Source organism: Lithobates pipiens, unplaced genomic scaffold (genome assembly GCF_037356315.1).
Source record: "Lithobates pipiens isolate NorthernLeopardFrog02 unplaced genomic scaffold, aLitPip1_a1.2 Scaffold_27, whole genome shotgun sequence".
NCBI lineage: Eukaryota > Metazoa > Chordata > Amphibia > Anura > Ranidae > Lithobates > Lithobates pipiens.
This window is the reverse complement of record NW_027507788.1, coordinates 204,943,821-204,959,004: the sequence shown is the minus strand read 5'-3', so window position 1 is coordinate 204,959,004 and position 15,184 is coordinate 204,943,821. Positions and strand designations below refer to the sequence as shown.

Below are 15,184 nucleotides of genomic sequence, written 5' to 3'. Positions count from 1 at the left end.
GTTGTCACTAAATGATATATTGCTCACACATGCTATGGGCATATGTGAAATGACACCCCAAAATAAATTCTGCTGCTTCTCCTGAGTACGGGGATACCACATATGTGGGACTTTTTGGGAGCCTAGCCACGTACGGGGCCCCGAAAACCAAGAACCGCCTTCAGGTTTTCTAAGGGCGTAAATATTTGACTTCACTCCTCACTACCTATTACAGTTTTGAAGGCCATAAAATGCCAAGATGGCACAAAACCCCCACAAATGACCCCATTTTAGAAAGTAGACACCCCAAGCTATTTGCTGAGAGGCATTTTGAGTCCATGGAATATTTTATATTTTGCCACAAGCTGCGGGAAAATTACAAACTTTTTTTTTTCTTTTCACAAAGTTGTCACTAAATGATATATTTCTCACGCATGCCATGGGCATATGTGAAATGACACCCCAAAATAAATTCTGCTGCTTCTCCTGAGTACGGGGATACCACATATGTGGGACTTTTTGGGAGCCTAGCCGCGTACGGGGCCTCGAAAACCAAGCACCGCCTTCAGGCTTTCTAAGGGCGTTACAGTTTTGAAAGCCATAAAATGCCAAGATGGCACAAACCCCCCCCAAATGACCCCATTTTGGAAAGTAGACACCCCTAAATTTAGGGATACACTAGTGAGACTAGGTAATAAATGGCGGGTGCCCTGAAACTATAAAAAAAAAAACTAACCAACCAGCGTCACCTGTAACAGTTATATGGTGATCACTGGTGAAAGGGTTAACTAGGGGGCAATCAGGGGGCTTTATGCGGTAGTATATGGGGGTCCCTGGCGCTATAAAAAGCTGCGGCGAACCTAAATACCTACCTGCCTAACTAGCGTCACCTGTGACACTAATACAGTGATCAGAAAAACGATCGCTTATTAGGCTGGGTTCACACTGGAGCGATGTGGGAACGCCACGAATGCGCGGCGGGTTCCCGCATCACATGCCTCCCGGCGGCAGTTCACACTGCCCTATGCGAACTGCTGGGAGTGTCAGTGAAATGTTAATGACACCCCCAGATCAGTTCGCATATCGCAGTGCGATCTGCAAACTCGGATCGCATGGTGTGAACACCCATGCGATCCGATTCTGCTGCGGACCAAAAAAAGGGTCCCGTGCGAGTTTGCGGCGGGTGCGGCGGGTGCGACACGAATTCAGCCATACTATCTGTATGGCTGAACTCGAATCGCACAGAGATCGGATGTGATTTGCACTGCAGTGCGGTGCGAATCACATCCGTTCTCATAAACCGCTGCAATGTGAACCCAGCCTTAGTGACACTGGCGACGGGGGGTGATCACGGGGTTAAACCTTTATTGGGGGGGTTAGAGGGGTACCTTAGAACTAAAGGAGGCTAACCCTAACTGCCCTAACAGTTATTACAGTCACAAATGACACCCGCCGGGTGATCAGGGGGTTAAACCTTTATTAGGTAATAAATGGCGGGTGCCCTGAAACTATAAAAAAATAACTAACCAACCAGCGTCACCTGTAACAGTTATATGGTGATCACTGGTGAAAGGGTTAACTAGGGGGCAATCAGGGGGCTTTATGCGGTAGTATATGGGGGTCCCTGGCGCTATAAAAAGTTGCGGCGAACCTAAATACCTACCTGCCTAACTAGCGTCACCTGTGACACTAATACAGCGATCAGAAAAATGATCGCTTATTAGGCTGGGTTCACACTGGAGCGATGCGGGAACGCCACGAATCCGCGGCGGGTTCCCGCATCGCATGCCTCCCGGCGGCAGTTCACACTGCCCTATGCGAACTGCTGGGAGTGTCAGTGAAATAATGACACCCCCAGATCAGTTCGCATATCGCAGTGCGATCTGCAAACTCGGATCGCATGGTGTGAACACCCATGCGATCCGATTCTGCTGCGGACCAAAAAAAGGGTCCCGTGCGAGTTTGCGGCGGGTGCGGCGGGTGCGACACGAATTCAGCCATACTATCTGTATGGCTGAACTCGAATCGCACAGAGATCGGATGTGATTTGCACTGCAGTGCGGTGCGAATCACATCCGTTCTCAAACCGCTGCAATGTGAACCCAGCCTTAGTGACACTGGCGACGGGGGGTGATCACGGGGTTAAACCTTTATTGGAGGGGTTAGGGGGGTACATTAGAACTAAAGGGGGCTAACCCTAACTGCCCTAACAGTTATTACAGTCACAAATGACACCAATGCAAAAAAAAAAAAAAGCAATTGGTGTCACTGTGACTGGGGGGGCAGGGGTAATTGGGGGGGGTGATCGGGGGGTAAAGGGGGGGTGTGAGTGTGCCTGGCATGTTCTACTGTATGTGTGGTGTGTTGGTGCAACTCACCGAACCTCTCTCCTCGGTGCCGGAACGAAAAATACCGACACGGAGGAGAGAATACATCACTTCCTCTCCTGTGTTTACATTACAGGAGAGGAAGTGATGTCACGGAGGATTTCCATTCGTCGAGAGCGATCGCGAGGGGGTGGCCATGAATGAATGGCCGCCCCCTCATCCCGGATCGCTCTCGAAGGAATGCCGACCGCCGCAGGCACCGGGGGGGGGGCCCGATCGGGCCCCCCACCCGCGGCCAGGCAGGGACTTATATATACGCCCATATGCCTGCCCGTGCCATTCTGCCGACGTATATCGTCGTGCAGCGGTCGGCAAGTGGTTAATTAGTACAAAAAAGAATGGAGGCCTTGCTTTACCTGATTTTACAAAATACAGTGGTGTGAAAAAGTGTTTGCCCCCTTCCTCATTTCCTGTTCCTTTGCATGTTTGTCACACTTAAGTGTTTCGGAACATCAAACCAATTTAAACAATAGTCAAGGACAACACAAGTAAACACAAAATGCAATTTGTAAATGAAGGTGTTTATTATTAAAGGTGAAAAAAAATCCAAACCATCATGGCCCTGTGTGAAAAAGTGATTGCCCCCTAAACCTAATAACTGGTTGGGCCACCCTTAGCAGCAACAACTGCAACCAAGCGTTTGCGATAACGTACAATGAGGCTTTTACAGCGTCCTGGAGGAATTTTAGCCCACTCATCTTTGCAGAATTGTCCTAATTCAGTTACATTAGAGGGTTTTCGAGCATGAACAGCCTTTTTAAGGTCATACCACAACATCTCAATAGGATTCAGGTCAGGACTTTGGCTAGGCCACTCCAAAGTCTTCATTTTGTTTTTCTTCAGCCATTCGGTGGTGGACTTGCTGGTGTGTTTAGGATCATTGTCCTGCTGCAGAACCCAAGTTCGTTTCAGCTTGAGTACACGAACAGATGGTCGGACATTCTCCTTCAGGATCTCTTGGTAGACAGCAGAATTCATAGTTCCTTTTATCACGGCAAGTCTTCCAGGTCCTGAAGCAGCAAAACAGCCCCAGACCATCACACTACCACCACCATATTTTACTGTTGGTATAATGTTCTTTTTATGAAATGCAGTGTTCCTTCTACGCCAGATATACTTGGACACACACCTTCCAAAGAGTTCCACTTTTGTCTCATCGGTCCACAGAATGTTGTCCCAAAAGTCTTGGGGATCATCAAGATGTGTTGTGGAGAAATTGAGACGAGCTTTGATGTTCTTTTTGCTCAGCAGTGGTTTTCTCCTTGGAACTCTGCCATGCAGGCCATTTTTGCCCAGTCTTTTCCTGATGGTGGAGGCATGAACGCTGACCTTAACTGAGGCAAGTGAGGCCTGCAGTTCCTTGGACGTTGTTGTGGGGTCTTTTGTGACCTCTTGGATGAGTCGTCGCTGCGCTCTTGGGGTAATTTTGGGCGGCCGGCCACTCCTGGGAAGGTTCACCACTGTTCCATGTCTTCGCCATTTGTGGATAATGGTTCTCACTGTGGTTCGCTGGATTCCCAAAGCTTTGGAAATGGCTTTATAACCCTTTCCAGACTGATAGATCTCAATTACTTTCTTTCTCAATTGTTCCTGAATTTCTTTGGGTCTCGGCATGATGTGTAGCTTTTAAGGATCTTCTGGTGGACCTTACTGTGTCAAGCAGCTCCTATTTAAGTGATGCCTTGATTGTGAACAGGTGTGGCAATAATCAGGCCTGGGTGTGGCTAGAGAAATTGAACTCAGGTGTGGACAACCACAGTTATAGTATGTTTTAACAAGGGGGGCAATCACTTTTTCACACAGGGCCATGATGGATTGGATTTTTTTTCACCTTTAATAATAAACACCTTCATTTACAAATTGCATTTTGTGTTTACTTGTGTTGTCCTTGACTATTGTTTAAATTGGTTTGATGTTCCGAAACACTTAAGTGTGACAAACATGCAAAGGAACAGGAAATGAGGAAGGGGGCAAACACTTTTTCACACCACTGTATCTAGAAGCTGCATCTTTAAATAGGATTATAGACTGGTATCATAATATAGAACATGGTAACAATGGGTAACTCTGGAAGAAGATGTTATCGGACTGCAATTTAAATCTCTTTTGTGGGTAAAACCCCAGCTCAGACCAGAGAAAAAAAAATCTAACATTATTTACGTTATCAACTCTAAAGATATGGGATAAGATCTTAAAAAGTGGAGGCCTATCCACATTGATAGGACCAAGGACTATTATTTTTTAATCCAGAATTATCTCCAGCATTAGAGGTTAATCATTTTCTGAAATGGAAAAGGACTGAAAATGTAAGGGTAGTCCAGACCCTCGTAGATGGCAAGCTCCCTCGATTGCCTGAACTAGGACCTGAGCATGAACATAAATGGATGCAATATCAACAGTTAAATACATATATTAGGATTAATATACAATCTTCCTTAACTGACAGACAACTAACCATTTTTGAACAATTATTAATAAAGGGACAAAGACCGATAATTTGTCAACTATATATAAACTCCTACTTCCCATGGAATGTTTTATTGAGTTAATATGTATGAAAAAATGGGAGAATGAAATAGACAGGATTGTAATGTAACCACTTGCTCACTGGGCACTTAAACCCCCTTCCTAACCAGACCAATTTTCAGCTTTCAGTGCTCTCACATTTTAAATGACAATTATTCAGTCATGCAACACTGTACCCATATGACATTTGTGTCCTGTTTTTTCACACAAATATTTATTTTGGTGGTATTTAATTTTTATTGTTTGCCCTATAAATCAAAAACGACTGAAAATTTGTTTAAAAAAAACATTTTTCTTTGTTTCTGTTATAAAATGTTGCAAATTAGTAATTTTTATTCATAAATTATGGCCAAAATGTATACTGCTACATATCTTTGGTAAAATAACCAAAATAAGTGTATATTATTTGGTCTGTGTGAAAGTTATAGTCTACAAGCTATGGTGCCAAGCACTGAAAATTGATCACACCTGATGCACTGATCTTTCTTGAGACATTGACAAGCCAAGGTATTTATTAAGAGGCATGGTGATTTTTTGAAGTTTTAATTTTTTCCCACAATTCTTTGTAAAATTAAGATTTTTTTCACAAAATTGTCAGTTTATTGTTTCTTACACACAGAATATGTATACTTGCAACGACACCCCAAAACACATTCTACTAATCCTCTCACTGCATGAGACTTTTACACAGCCTGGCCACATACTGAGGCCTTAACATGCAGGGAGCACCATCAGGTGTTCTAGGGACATAAATTACATATTTAATTTCTTGACTACCTATTATTCTTTTGAAGGTTCTGGAGCACCAGGACAATGGAAACGCCCAAAAAATTACCCCATTTTGAAAAGTAAACATCCAAACGTATAATATATGAGGCATAATGAGTCTTTTGAACATGTCATTTTTTTTCCACCATTTTTTTGAAAATGTGCAAAGAAAAGGAAAACACTTTTTTATTGGGATTTTATGTGATAGACCAACACAAAGTGGCACATAATTGTGAAGAAGGAGGACAATGATAAATGGTTTTCCAAATTTTTTACAAATATCTGAGAAGTGCGCTGTGCATTTCTATTCAGCCCCCTTTACTTTTTACCCCTAACTAAGATCTAGTGGAACCAATTGTCTTCAGAAGTCAACTAATTAGTAAAGAGAGTTCACATGTGTGTAATTTAACCACTTAATAACCGCCCTATAGCCAAATGATGGCTACAGGGCGGTTTCTTAACTCTGGGAGGCCGTCATATGACGTCCTCCCAGAATTCCGCTCTCGCGCGCCCCCTGGGGCGCGCACTCGAGAGCATCCGTGACCGCCGGGTCCACAGGACCCGGCGCATCACGGATCATGGTAAACGGCCGCTCATAGCATAAATGACGGAGTGATCACTTGTAAACAAACCGGCGTCATGTTATGACGCCGGTTCCTCCCTCCCCCTCTCTGTACCGATCGGAACAGCGGAGGGGGAAGAGATCGGTGTCAGCAGCGATGTGGGCTGCATCTGCAGTGCCCACATCGCTGCTCACCGAAAATTAACCCCTGAATTCCCTGCAAATACTCTGCAATACCCTGCATTACTCTGCAATACCCTGCATTACTCTGCATTACTCTGCAATACTCTGCATTACTCTGCAATACCCTGCATTACTCTGCAATACCCTGCAATACCCTGCAATACTCTGCATTACTCTGCATTACTCTGCAATACTCTGCAATACTCTGCAATACTGTGCAATACCCTGCAATACTCTGCAATACCCTGCAATACCCTGCAATACCCTGCAATACCCTGCAATACTCTGCAATACACTGCAATACTCTGCAATACCCTGCAATACTCTGCAATACTCTGCAATACCCTGCAATACTCTGCAACACTGCAATACCCTGCAACACTCTGCAATACCCTGCAACGCTCTGCAACACCCACCAATACCCTGCAACACTCTGCAATGCTCTGCAACACCCGCCAATACCGTGCAACACTCTGCAATGCTCTGCAACGCCATACTCTGAGATACCCAGCCATACTCTGAGATACCCAGCCATAGTCGGTGATACCCTGCAATACCCAGCCATAGACACCCCCCCTCCCGCCGCCCTCCGGTGCTTCTACCGACTCGCCAATACGATCAAATCCAGAATCTTTTTTTTTTTTTTCAGGCTTCCCAGCTTAGAGATGAGATGCGGGGTCTTATTGACCCCATATCTCACTGTAAAGAGGACCTGTCATGCCATATTCCTATTACAAGGGATGTTTACATTCCTTGTAATAGGAATAAAAGTGATCAAAAAATTTATTTTTGGGGAAAAAAATGTCAAACTAAAATAAATAAAGTAAAATGAACAATAAAATATATATATTTTTTAAAGCGCCCCTGTCCCCATGTGCTCGCATGCAGAAGCGAACGCATACGTAAGTCCCGCCCACATATGAAAACGGTGTTCAAACCACACATGTGAGGTATCGCTGCGAACGTTAGAGCGAGAGCAATAATTCTAGCCCTAGACCTCCTCTGTAACTCAAAACATATAACCAGTAAAAAAAAAAAAATCGTCGCCTATGGGGATTTTTAAGTAGCGACGTTTGGCGCCATTCCACGAGCCTGTGCAATTTTGAAGAGTGACATGTTAGGTATCAATTTACTCGGTGTAACTTTATCTTTCACATTATGCAAAAATTGGGCTAACTTTACTGTGTTTTTTTTTTTTTAAGCACAAAACAGTTTTTTTTCCCAAAAAAAAGCATTCGAAAAATTGTTGCGCAAATACCGTGCGAGATAAAAAGTTGCAACGACCACCATTGTATTCTCCAGGGTGTTTGCTAAAAAACATATATAATGTTTTGGGATTCGATGTAATTTTCTAGCAAATAAATGATGATTTTTACATGTAGGAGAGAAATGTCAGAATTGTCCTGGGTGCTCCAGAATGCCTGATGGCGCTCCATGCATGTTGGGCCTCTGTATGTGGCCACACTGTGTAAAAGTCTCACACATGTGGTATCACCGTACTCGGGAGTAATAGCAGAATTTGTTTTGGGGTGTAATTTGTGGTATGCATATGCTGTGTGAGAAATAAACTGATAATATGACAATTTTGTGAAAAAAAAAATAAAAAGTAAAAAAAATCTTGATTTTGCAAAGAATTGTGGGAAAAAAATGACAACTTCAAAAAACTCATCATGCCTCTTACTAAATACCTTGGAATGTCTTCTTTCCAAAAAGGGGTCATTTGGGGGGTAGTTGTACTTTTCTGGCATGTTAGGGTCTCAAGAATTGAAATAGGCCGTCAGTACTTCAGGTGTGATCAATTTTCAGATATTGGCACCATAGCTTGTGGACTCTATAACTTTCACAAAGACCAAATAATATCCACCAATTTGTACTTATTTTTACCAAAGATATGTAGTGGTATAAATTTTGGCCAAAATTTATGAAGAAAAAATTACTAATCTGCTAAATTTTATAACAGAAACGAAGAAAAATTCATTTTTTTACAGAATTTTCTTTATTTTTTCTTTTATAGCACAAAAAATAAAAAACCCAGCGGTGATTAAATACCACCAAAAGAAAGCTCCATTTGTGTGAAAAAAAGGACAAAAATTTCATATAGGTCCAGTGTTGCATGACTGAGTAATTGTCATTCAAAATGTGAGAGCACCGAAAGCTGAAAATTGGTCTGGTTATTAAGGGTGTTTAAGTGCCCAGTGGTCAAGTGGTTAATCTCAGTATAAATACAGCTGTTCTGTGAAGCCCTCAGAAATTTGTTAAAGAACCTTAATGAACAAACAGCATTATGAAGGTCAAGGAACACACCAGACAGATCAGAAATAAAGTTGTGGAGAAGTTTAAAGCAGGGTTATGTTATAAAAATATCCCAAGCTTTAAACAACAGCTTTGACAACGTCACAGAGCACTGTTCAATCCATCATCCGAAAATGGAAAGAGTAGGGCACAACTGCAAACCCACCAGACACGGCTGTCCACCTAAACTGATAGGCCGGGCAAGGAGAGCATTTATCAGAAAAGCAGCCAAGAGGCCCACGGTAACTCTGGAGGGGCTGCAGAGACCTCCAGTCTATCAACATCAAGCTTCAGATGCTGATCTTCCCTACACAGAGCCCTTAATAGGATTGTAAACGTTGGATTTTCTTTTCTTTTTTAAACACACAAACTTGTCATACTGAGCTGCTCTTACCTGTTCTGATTCTCCTTTTCTGGGGCTTCACACTGGCGCTTTTGGCTCCTCCTGCCATTAGAGTGCCCCTATAGTAAGACACAAATTGTAGTACAGCGTGCCCCTATAATAAGGAAACAAAAAAACTTCTGCTTTTAGAATCAGAAGAATACATATCCAAACAAAGTGCATGTCCTTTTTATTCCCCACATATAGAGCTTTTGGTGGTATTTGATCACCTGTGGTTTTTATTTTTTGCGCTATAAACAAAATTTTGAAAAAAAATATATTTTTTACTTTTTACTATAATAAATATTCCCAAATGTAAAAAAATAAATAAATAAATTGCTTCCTCAGTTTAGGCTGATTTATGTATTCTTCTACATATTTTTTGTAAAAAAATTGCAATAAGCGTATATTGATTGGGTTTCACAAAAGTCATAGCGTCTACAAAATAGGGGATAGATTTATGGCTTTTTATTATTTTTATTTTTATTTTTTTACTAGTAATGACGGTGATCAGTGATTTTTTGTGAGACAGCGACATTGCAGTGGAAAGATAGGACACTTTTGGGACCATTGACATTTACGGAGTGATCAGAGCTAAAAATGGCCACTGATTATTAAATAAATGTCATTGGCAGGGAAGGGGTAAACACTAGGTGGCAATCAAAGGGTTAAATGTGTGTCCTATGGAGTGTTTCCAACTGTGGGGGGATGGGACTGCTTGGAGGAGGAGACCGATCGCTGTTCATAATCAGTATGAACAGCAGATCTGTCTCCTCTATCCTGACAGAACAGAGATCTGTCGGTTTACATTGACAGATGCCCGTTCTGTCTCTCTCAGGTAGAGATGAGCCCGGTGTTCGATTCGAACCCATGTTCGAATCGAACATCGGCCGTTCATCGAAACCAGAACTTTGTGGGCCGTTCACATCAAATTCGTGTGATACGAATGGCCCACAATGCACTGTGCCAGTCGCAGTGCATTGCTGGCTGATGCTTGGCCAATCACAGCGCCGGCAGCGAGGAGAGCCATAGTTGGCCACAGGATGGATGCCTGTGGCCAATTATAGCTCAGGGGGTTTAGTACACGCCCCACACTATATAAGGCCGCCAGCGCGGCGGCCTTGTGTAGTGTGTTGCGGCATTCATAGAGGGAAGGATAGGCAGGGACAGTGTCAGCTGTGCTTTACTTCTTTAGATAGCACTGTTATAGTGAGTGTAGTGTTTTAGGGAGAGAGAAGGATAGGCAGGGACAGTGTCAGCTTTGCTTTGCTTCCTAACCTAGCGCTGTTACAGTGGGTGTAGTGTGCCTCCTGCACAGCATACACCTAAATCTACCCCCCCTCATTGCTGGTGTTGTGTAGTTGATTTGTGCAACACAGGCATCTGCCTAATATTCAGTCAGTGTAGTGTGCCTCCTGCACAGCATACACCTGAATCTACCCCCTTGTTGCTGGTGTTGTTTAGTTCATTTGTGCAACACAGGCATCTGCCTAACATTAACATAACATATTTTAGGTGCGGGGTTCCCCTTAATATCCATACAAGACCCAAAGGGGCTGGTAATGGGCTGGGGTAGGGGGGTTAATGGGGTAGCCATGCCATTTTTCTCAAAGATTTTCATCCATATTGTCAGGACAAGACATTACATTAAAGCCGCAAGCAATTTTAAATGGCTTTTTTTCCTTTACAAATGTCATTTTGTGCAGGGACTGTTCTAAACATGGGAAACACATGCCACTTCACAGGCATACTTTAGACACCCCCCAGGTACAATATTTAAAGGAATATTTCACTTTTTTTTCCACTTAATGCATCATTAAAATGACTGCTCCAGAAAAAACATCATGTTTTTAAAACTTATTTTTGCATTGATACATGTCCCCTGAGGCAAGACCCGGGTCCCCAAACCCTTTTTAGGACAATAACATGCATATTGGCCGTTATAATTAGCACTTTAGATTTCGAACGTTCGCGTCCATTGTAATTAATAGGGTTCCAACATTCGTGCAAACTTTCGGTCCGTTCACAGGCTCTGGTGCGAACCCGAACCGGGGGGTGTTCGGCTCATCCCTACTCTCAGGACATCGCCGCCACTGGGTGCGCACATCTGCTCCGTTGTTGTGCCTTTGACGCGCATCGGCTCCATTGTCGTGACTCGGGCACAGGCATCGGCTCCGTTTTCGCATGCGGACGCGACCGCGCCCCCTACAGCTCTTAAAGCAACCGACGTCCAGCTACGGTGATTCGCTCAGGGGGGCCAACCTGCCGCAGTATAACCGCTGTTAAATCATCATACAAATATATACAGTATTTGAAATCAAATCTTTTATTTATTTATTATTTTTAAATCTTTTTTATTAAATGTTTCATTAACATACAAAAATTGCCCACGCAGGGGCTAAACATTACCCACACAGGGACAAATCCTCTGATGCGGCAACCGACCACAACAGGGCACATCTTATAACCTAAACAGTCTGCCTCTGAAGCAGCAACAGTCTGCAACAGGGCACTAAGAGCACAACCTTGCGTATCTATACCCCAATGTGGGGAGAGGTTTAGGTCAGGAGAGTCTGTGCTCAATACTATAATGACAGGATAATGTGAGATGAGTACCTGGGTCAAACCACTATCATACTATAACCGTAAAGTTAATCTAGGGGTTAGTTATCACATCAGTTGCTGTAGTATGATCATCTAGCCAACTGGTCCACACCCTTTCAAATTTTTGTGGGCAACCCCTGCCCGAGTAGGTGGCTTTATACAGGGGCAGACTGGCGTTCACTAGATTTTTCCAGAACCTGACAGAAGGGGGAGATGATTGCTTCCAGTTCATTGTGATGGCCTTGCGTGCATAGTACAAGAGGGATATGAGTGTTTTCCTAGCCCTGAGGATTGGCATTTGCTCCACCAGCCCCAGCAGACAATATTTAGGATCATAGGGAACACTAATCTTAGTAATTTTAACTATCACATGGAGAACCTCCCTCCAATAATGTGCAATTGCTGGGCAACCCCAGAAAATGTGAAATAAGTCCCCTGGTTGATAGGAGCACTGCCAGCATGCCGGGGAATGCGCCGGCGACATACGGTGCAGTCTGTGGGGTGTGTAGTGGGCTCTGTGTATAATTTTATATTGGACTAGTTTGTCCCTGGCTGGGACCAGAGGGGAGAATGGAGAATCCCAAATCTCCCTCCAATTATCTTCATCCAGCTCCGGTATGTCCCCCACCCATTTCCTGCGGAGGGAGGACAGCTCGGGGATGGCAGCAACCAGCAGGGACCCGTAAACTTGAGACATGGGCTTCTCCAGATCTTTCACCCGAAGGGTGGATTCAAGCTCTGAGTATTCCAGTATGATCGGTTTACCCAAAAACTGGCACCTATAAGCATGTGCGATCTGAAGATACCTGACATGGGCCTGTGCAGGTACATTACATTTGGTACGCAATTCATGAAAGGGAGTGAGCTCTCCGTTGGTGATAACATGCTCAAGAGTCAGTATTTTGTATTTGGCCAAGGCCTGTGGGTTCAGGATGGTATTGAACTGTGACAGGTTAGGATTCAGTCAAAGGGGGGTGTGAGGAGACCAGGAGTTCGGCAGGAATGCACTGCCCTGCTGGTTGCATTCGGGCAATATTCCCCCTTGGCTGCATATGGGGACATCACCGGATGATGTCCCCGCCCAGTATGATGTCACAGTCCCAGCATCCTCTGGGACTGTGACATCATACTGGGCGGGGACATCATCCGGTGATGTCCCTATATAAGTCGCCGCACGCCTTGTCCCCATCATTGTGAGTGGAGGGAGCGACGAGGCAACATCTGAAGAGAAGAACAGAAGAACAGAAGACCGCGGCAGCAGCAGCGGCGAGGGAGGCGACAGAAGACCGGCAAGAAGAACTGAAGAGGGGGACAAGACCCCCGAAGTCGGAAGAAGAGGCCGGCGGTGAGGAAGAAAGCCGGGCTCCTCCGCTAGCAAAAGAGATAGCAGAAGATAGCGGAGGAGTCCAGCAAGAAGACCCCCGAAGACAGAAGACCCCCGGAGCTGTGCAATAAACTATTTTAACCCTGTGTTGTGTTTTTTTTGTACTTTTTTTCACAGGTGAATGGGTAGGGGTACATTGTACCCCATACTCATTCACATAGGGTGGGGGACCGGTATCCGGGGGCCCCCTTATTAAAGTGGGCTCCCGGATTCCGATAAGCCCCCCTCCCGCAGACCCCAACAACCAACGGCCAGGGTTGTCGGGAAGAGGCCCTTGTCCTCATCAACATGGGGACAAGGTGCTTTGGGGTGGGGGGGCAGCGCGGCCCCCCCTTTTCCAAGGCACCCCCCATGTTGAGGGCCTGGTACGGCTCAGGAGGGGGGGCGCTCGCTCGTCCCCCCCTTTCCTGGCCAGCCGGGTAGCGTGCTCAGACAAGGGTCTGATGTGGACCTGGGGGACCTTTCGGCGTTGGGGTTCCCCTTTAAGTCCATACCAGGTGGCGGGCCAGCGACGCCTCCTTTGCGGGCCCCGCCTACCTGGAGACGCACTCAAAATGAACGGACTTTCCTCCGCGTGTGTGGGCGACTCCGTTCATTTCAAAAGTATGGCGGATAGTCCGGCGGACTTAGTACGCCGTAATAGTCCGCTGAAAAAGTGCCGTGTGTGGGCAAGTAGCCCGTTCGGAAAGTCCGGTGGACAGTCCAGCGGGAAGTCCACCGGATAGTCCGCTACGTGTGTACGCAGCATTACAGTAACATGTTTAAATGTAAAATACATTTGAATGATTGGGTTTACAACTTCAAGCCACATAGTTAATCAGATTTTTTAAAACTGTACAACAAAAGGTCCCAGACAGAAAAAATAACTAAGACATATTTTTCAATGTTTATGATTAAAATATATTGTTACTCTAGACAAAGTAGTATTTTATGCTACAGAACTGAGGCTTGTGCCTGAGTTCAGCAGCATATTATACAATTGTACTAATATGATTATAACTAAGTTTTTATTATGTTTCTTTTTTATAGGCTTATATAAAACTGCAAAAGTACCATAACGCTATAACAGACTGTGAGTGGGCATTGAAGGTAAGAGACCAATTTTTATGTGTGACGTATAGAAGACATGACCCATCAATAGCGTTCAAATTCATCCAATATGAAAGTTTACTTACCTTAAAAAAAGGAAAAATCTAAAGTGTTCTCTGAGCACAGCAATAAGTGTAGTAAATATATAGAATAAACCTTTAAAAAAAAATGCTACTCTGTGATAGCTATGAAAAACACCCTGAGATTCAAATTCACAGCAATCCAAACAAGATTACACAACTATCCAATACCAGATTTTTCTTTGCTTAAAGTGGTTGTAAAATATTTTTATTTTGTTTTTATCTTAATGCATTCTATGCATTAAGTTAAAGAAAAAAAAACATTCACTGTGCCTCAGCCCCCCTAATACTTACCTGAGCCCCATCTCGATCCAGCAATGTTGCACAAGAGACTCAGCTGTACAGGACTCTCCCTCCTTATTGGCTGAGACACACATCGGGCGCCATTGGTGAAAGTCAGTGGGCCAATCAGAAAAGAGAGAAGGTGGGGCCAAGCCATGGCTCAGTGTCTGAATGGACACACTGCGGCTCGGCTTGGGTGCTAGTTGCTTGCTGTGTGGGCACTCGGCAGAAAGGAGGGGAAAGAAGCTCCGGGCGAGGGGCCTGGCAATAGTAGGATCGGGACTGCTCTGTGCAAAACCACTACACAGAGCAGGTAAGTATAGCGTGTTTGTTTGCTTTTTTTTTTAATAAAAAAAAAAAACAAGACTTTAGTATCACTTTAAGTCAGTCAAAGTTCCATGTCTAAAATGTAGGCACCAACATCAGGGCTTTACAATCTGAATTGTCAGCAAATACTGTAGCTTTATTCCGCTCCTGCATTGTATTGCTCAATACCTGAACAAATGGGACTTTCCAATCCTCTCATGATGGTAAAAATACAGCAAGTGTCATTCCTCGATTCTTGTATATTATGTAAACAATAAAACTACTCAATATTCATGATAATTGTGAAAACAGTTTAGTCAACCAATATACTGTATGTGGCAGGGTAAGAGACCAAGAGTG

The 15,184-nt window shown here is 44.1% G+C and overlaps 1 protein-coding gene across 2 annotated transcripts in view; it reads left to right on the top strand.

Annotated features, from left to right (window-relative positions):
• Window positions 1-15,184, top strand: part of TTC12 (tetratricopeptide repeat domain 12) — a 348,845-nt gene that overhangs the window by 171,041 nt on the left and 162,620 nt on the right. For both annotated transcript variants that reach the window (XM_077458134.1, XM_077458133.1), the window contains one exon: window positions 14,097-14,156. In XM_077458134.1, the coding sequence (XP_077314260.1) occupies window positions 14,097-14,156 (60 nt within the window). The remainder of the gene's footprint in view (window positions 1-14,096; window positions 14,157-15,184) is intronic.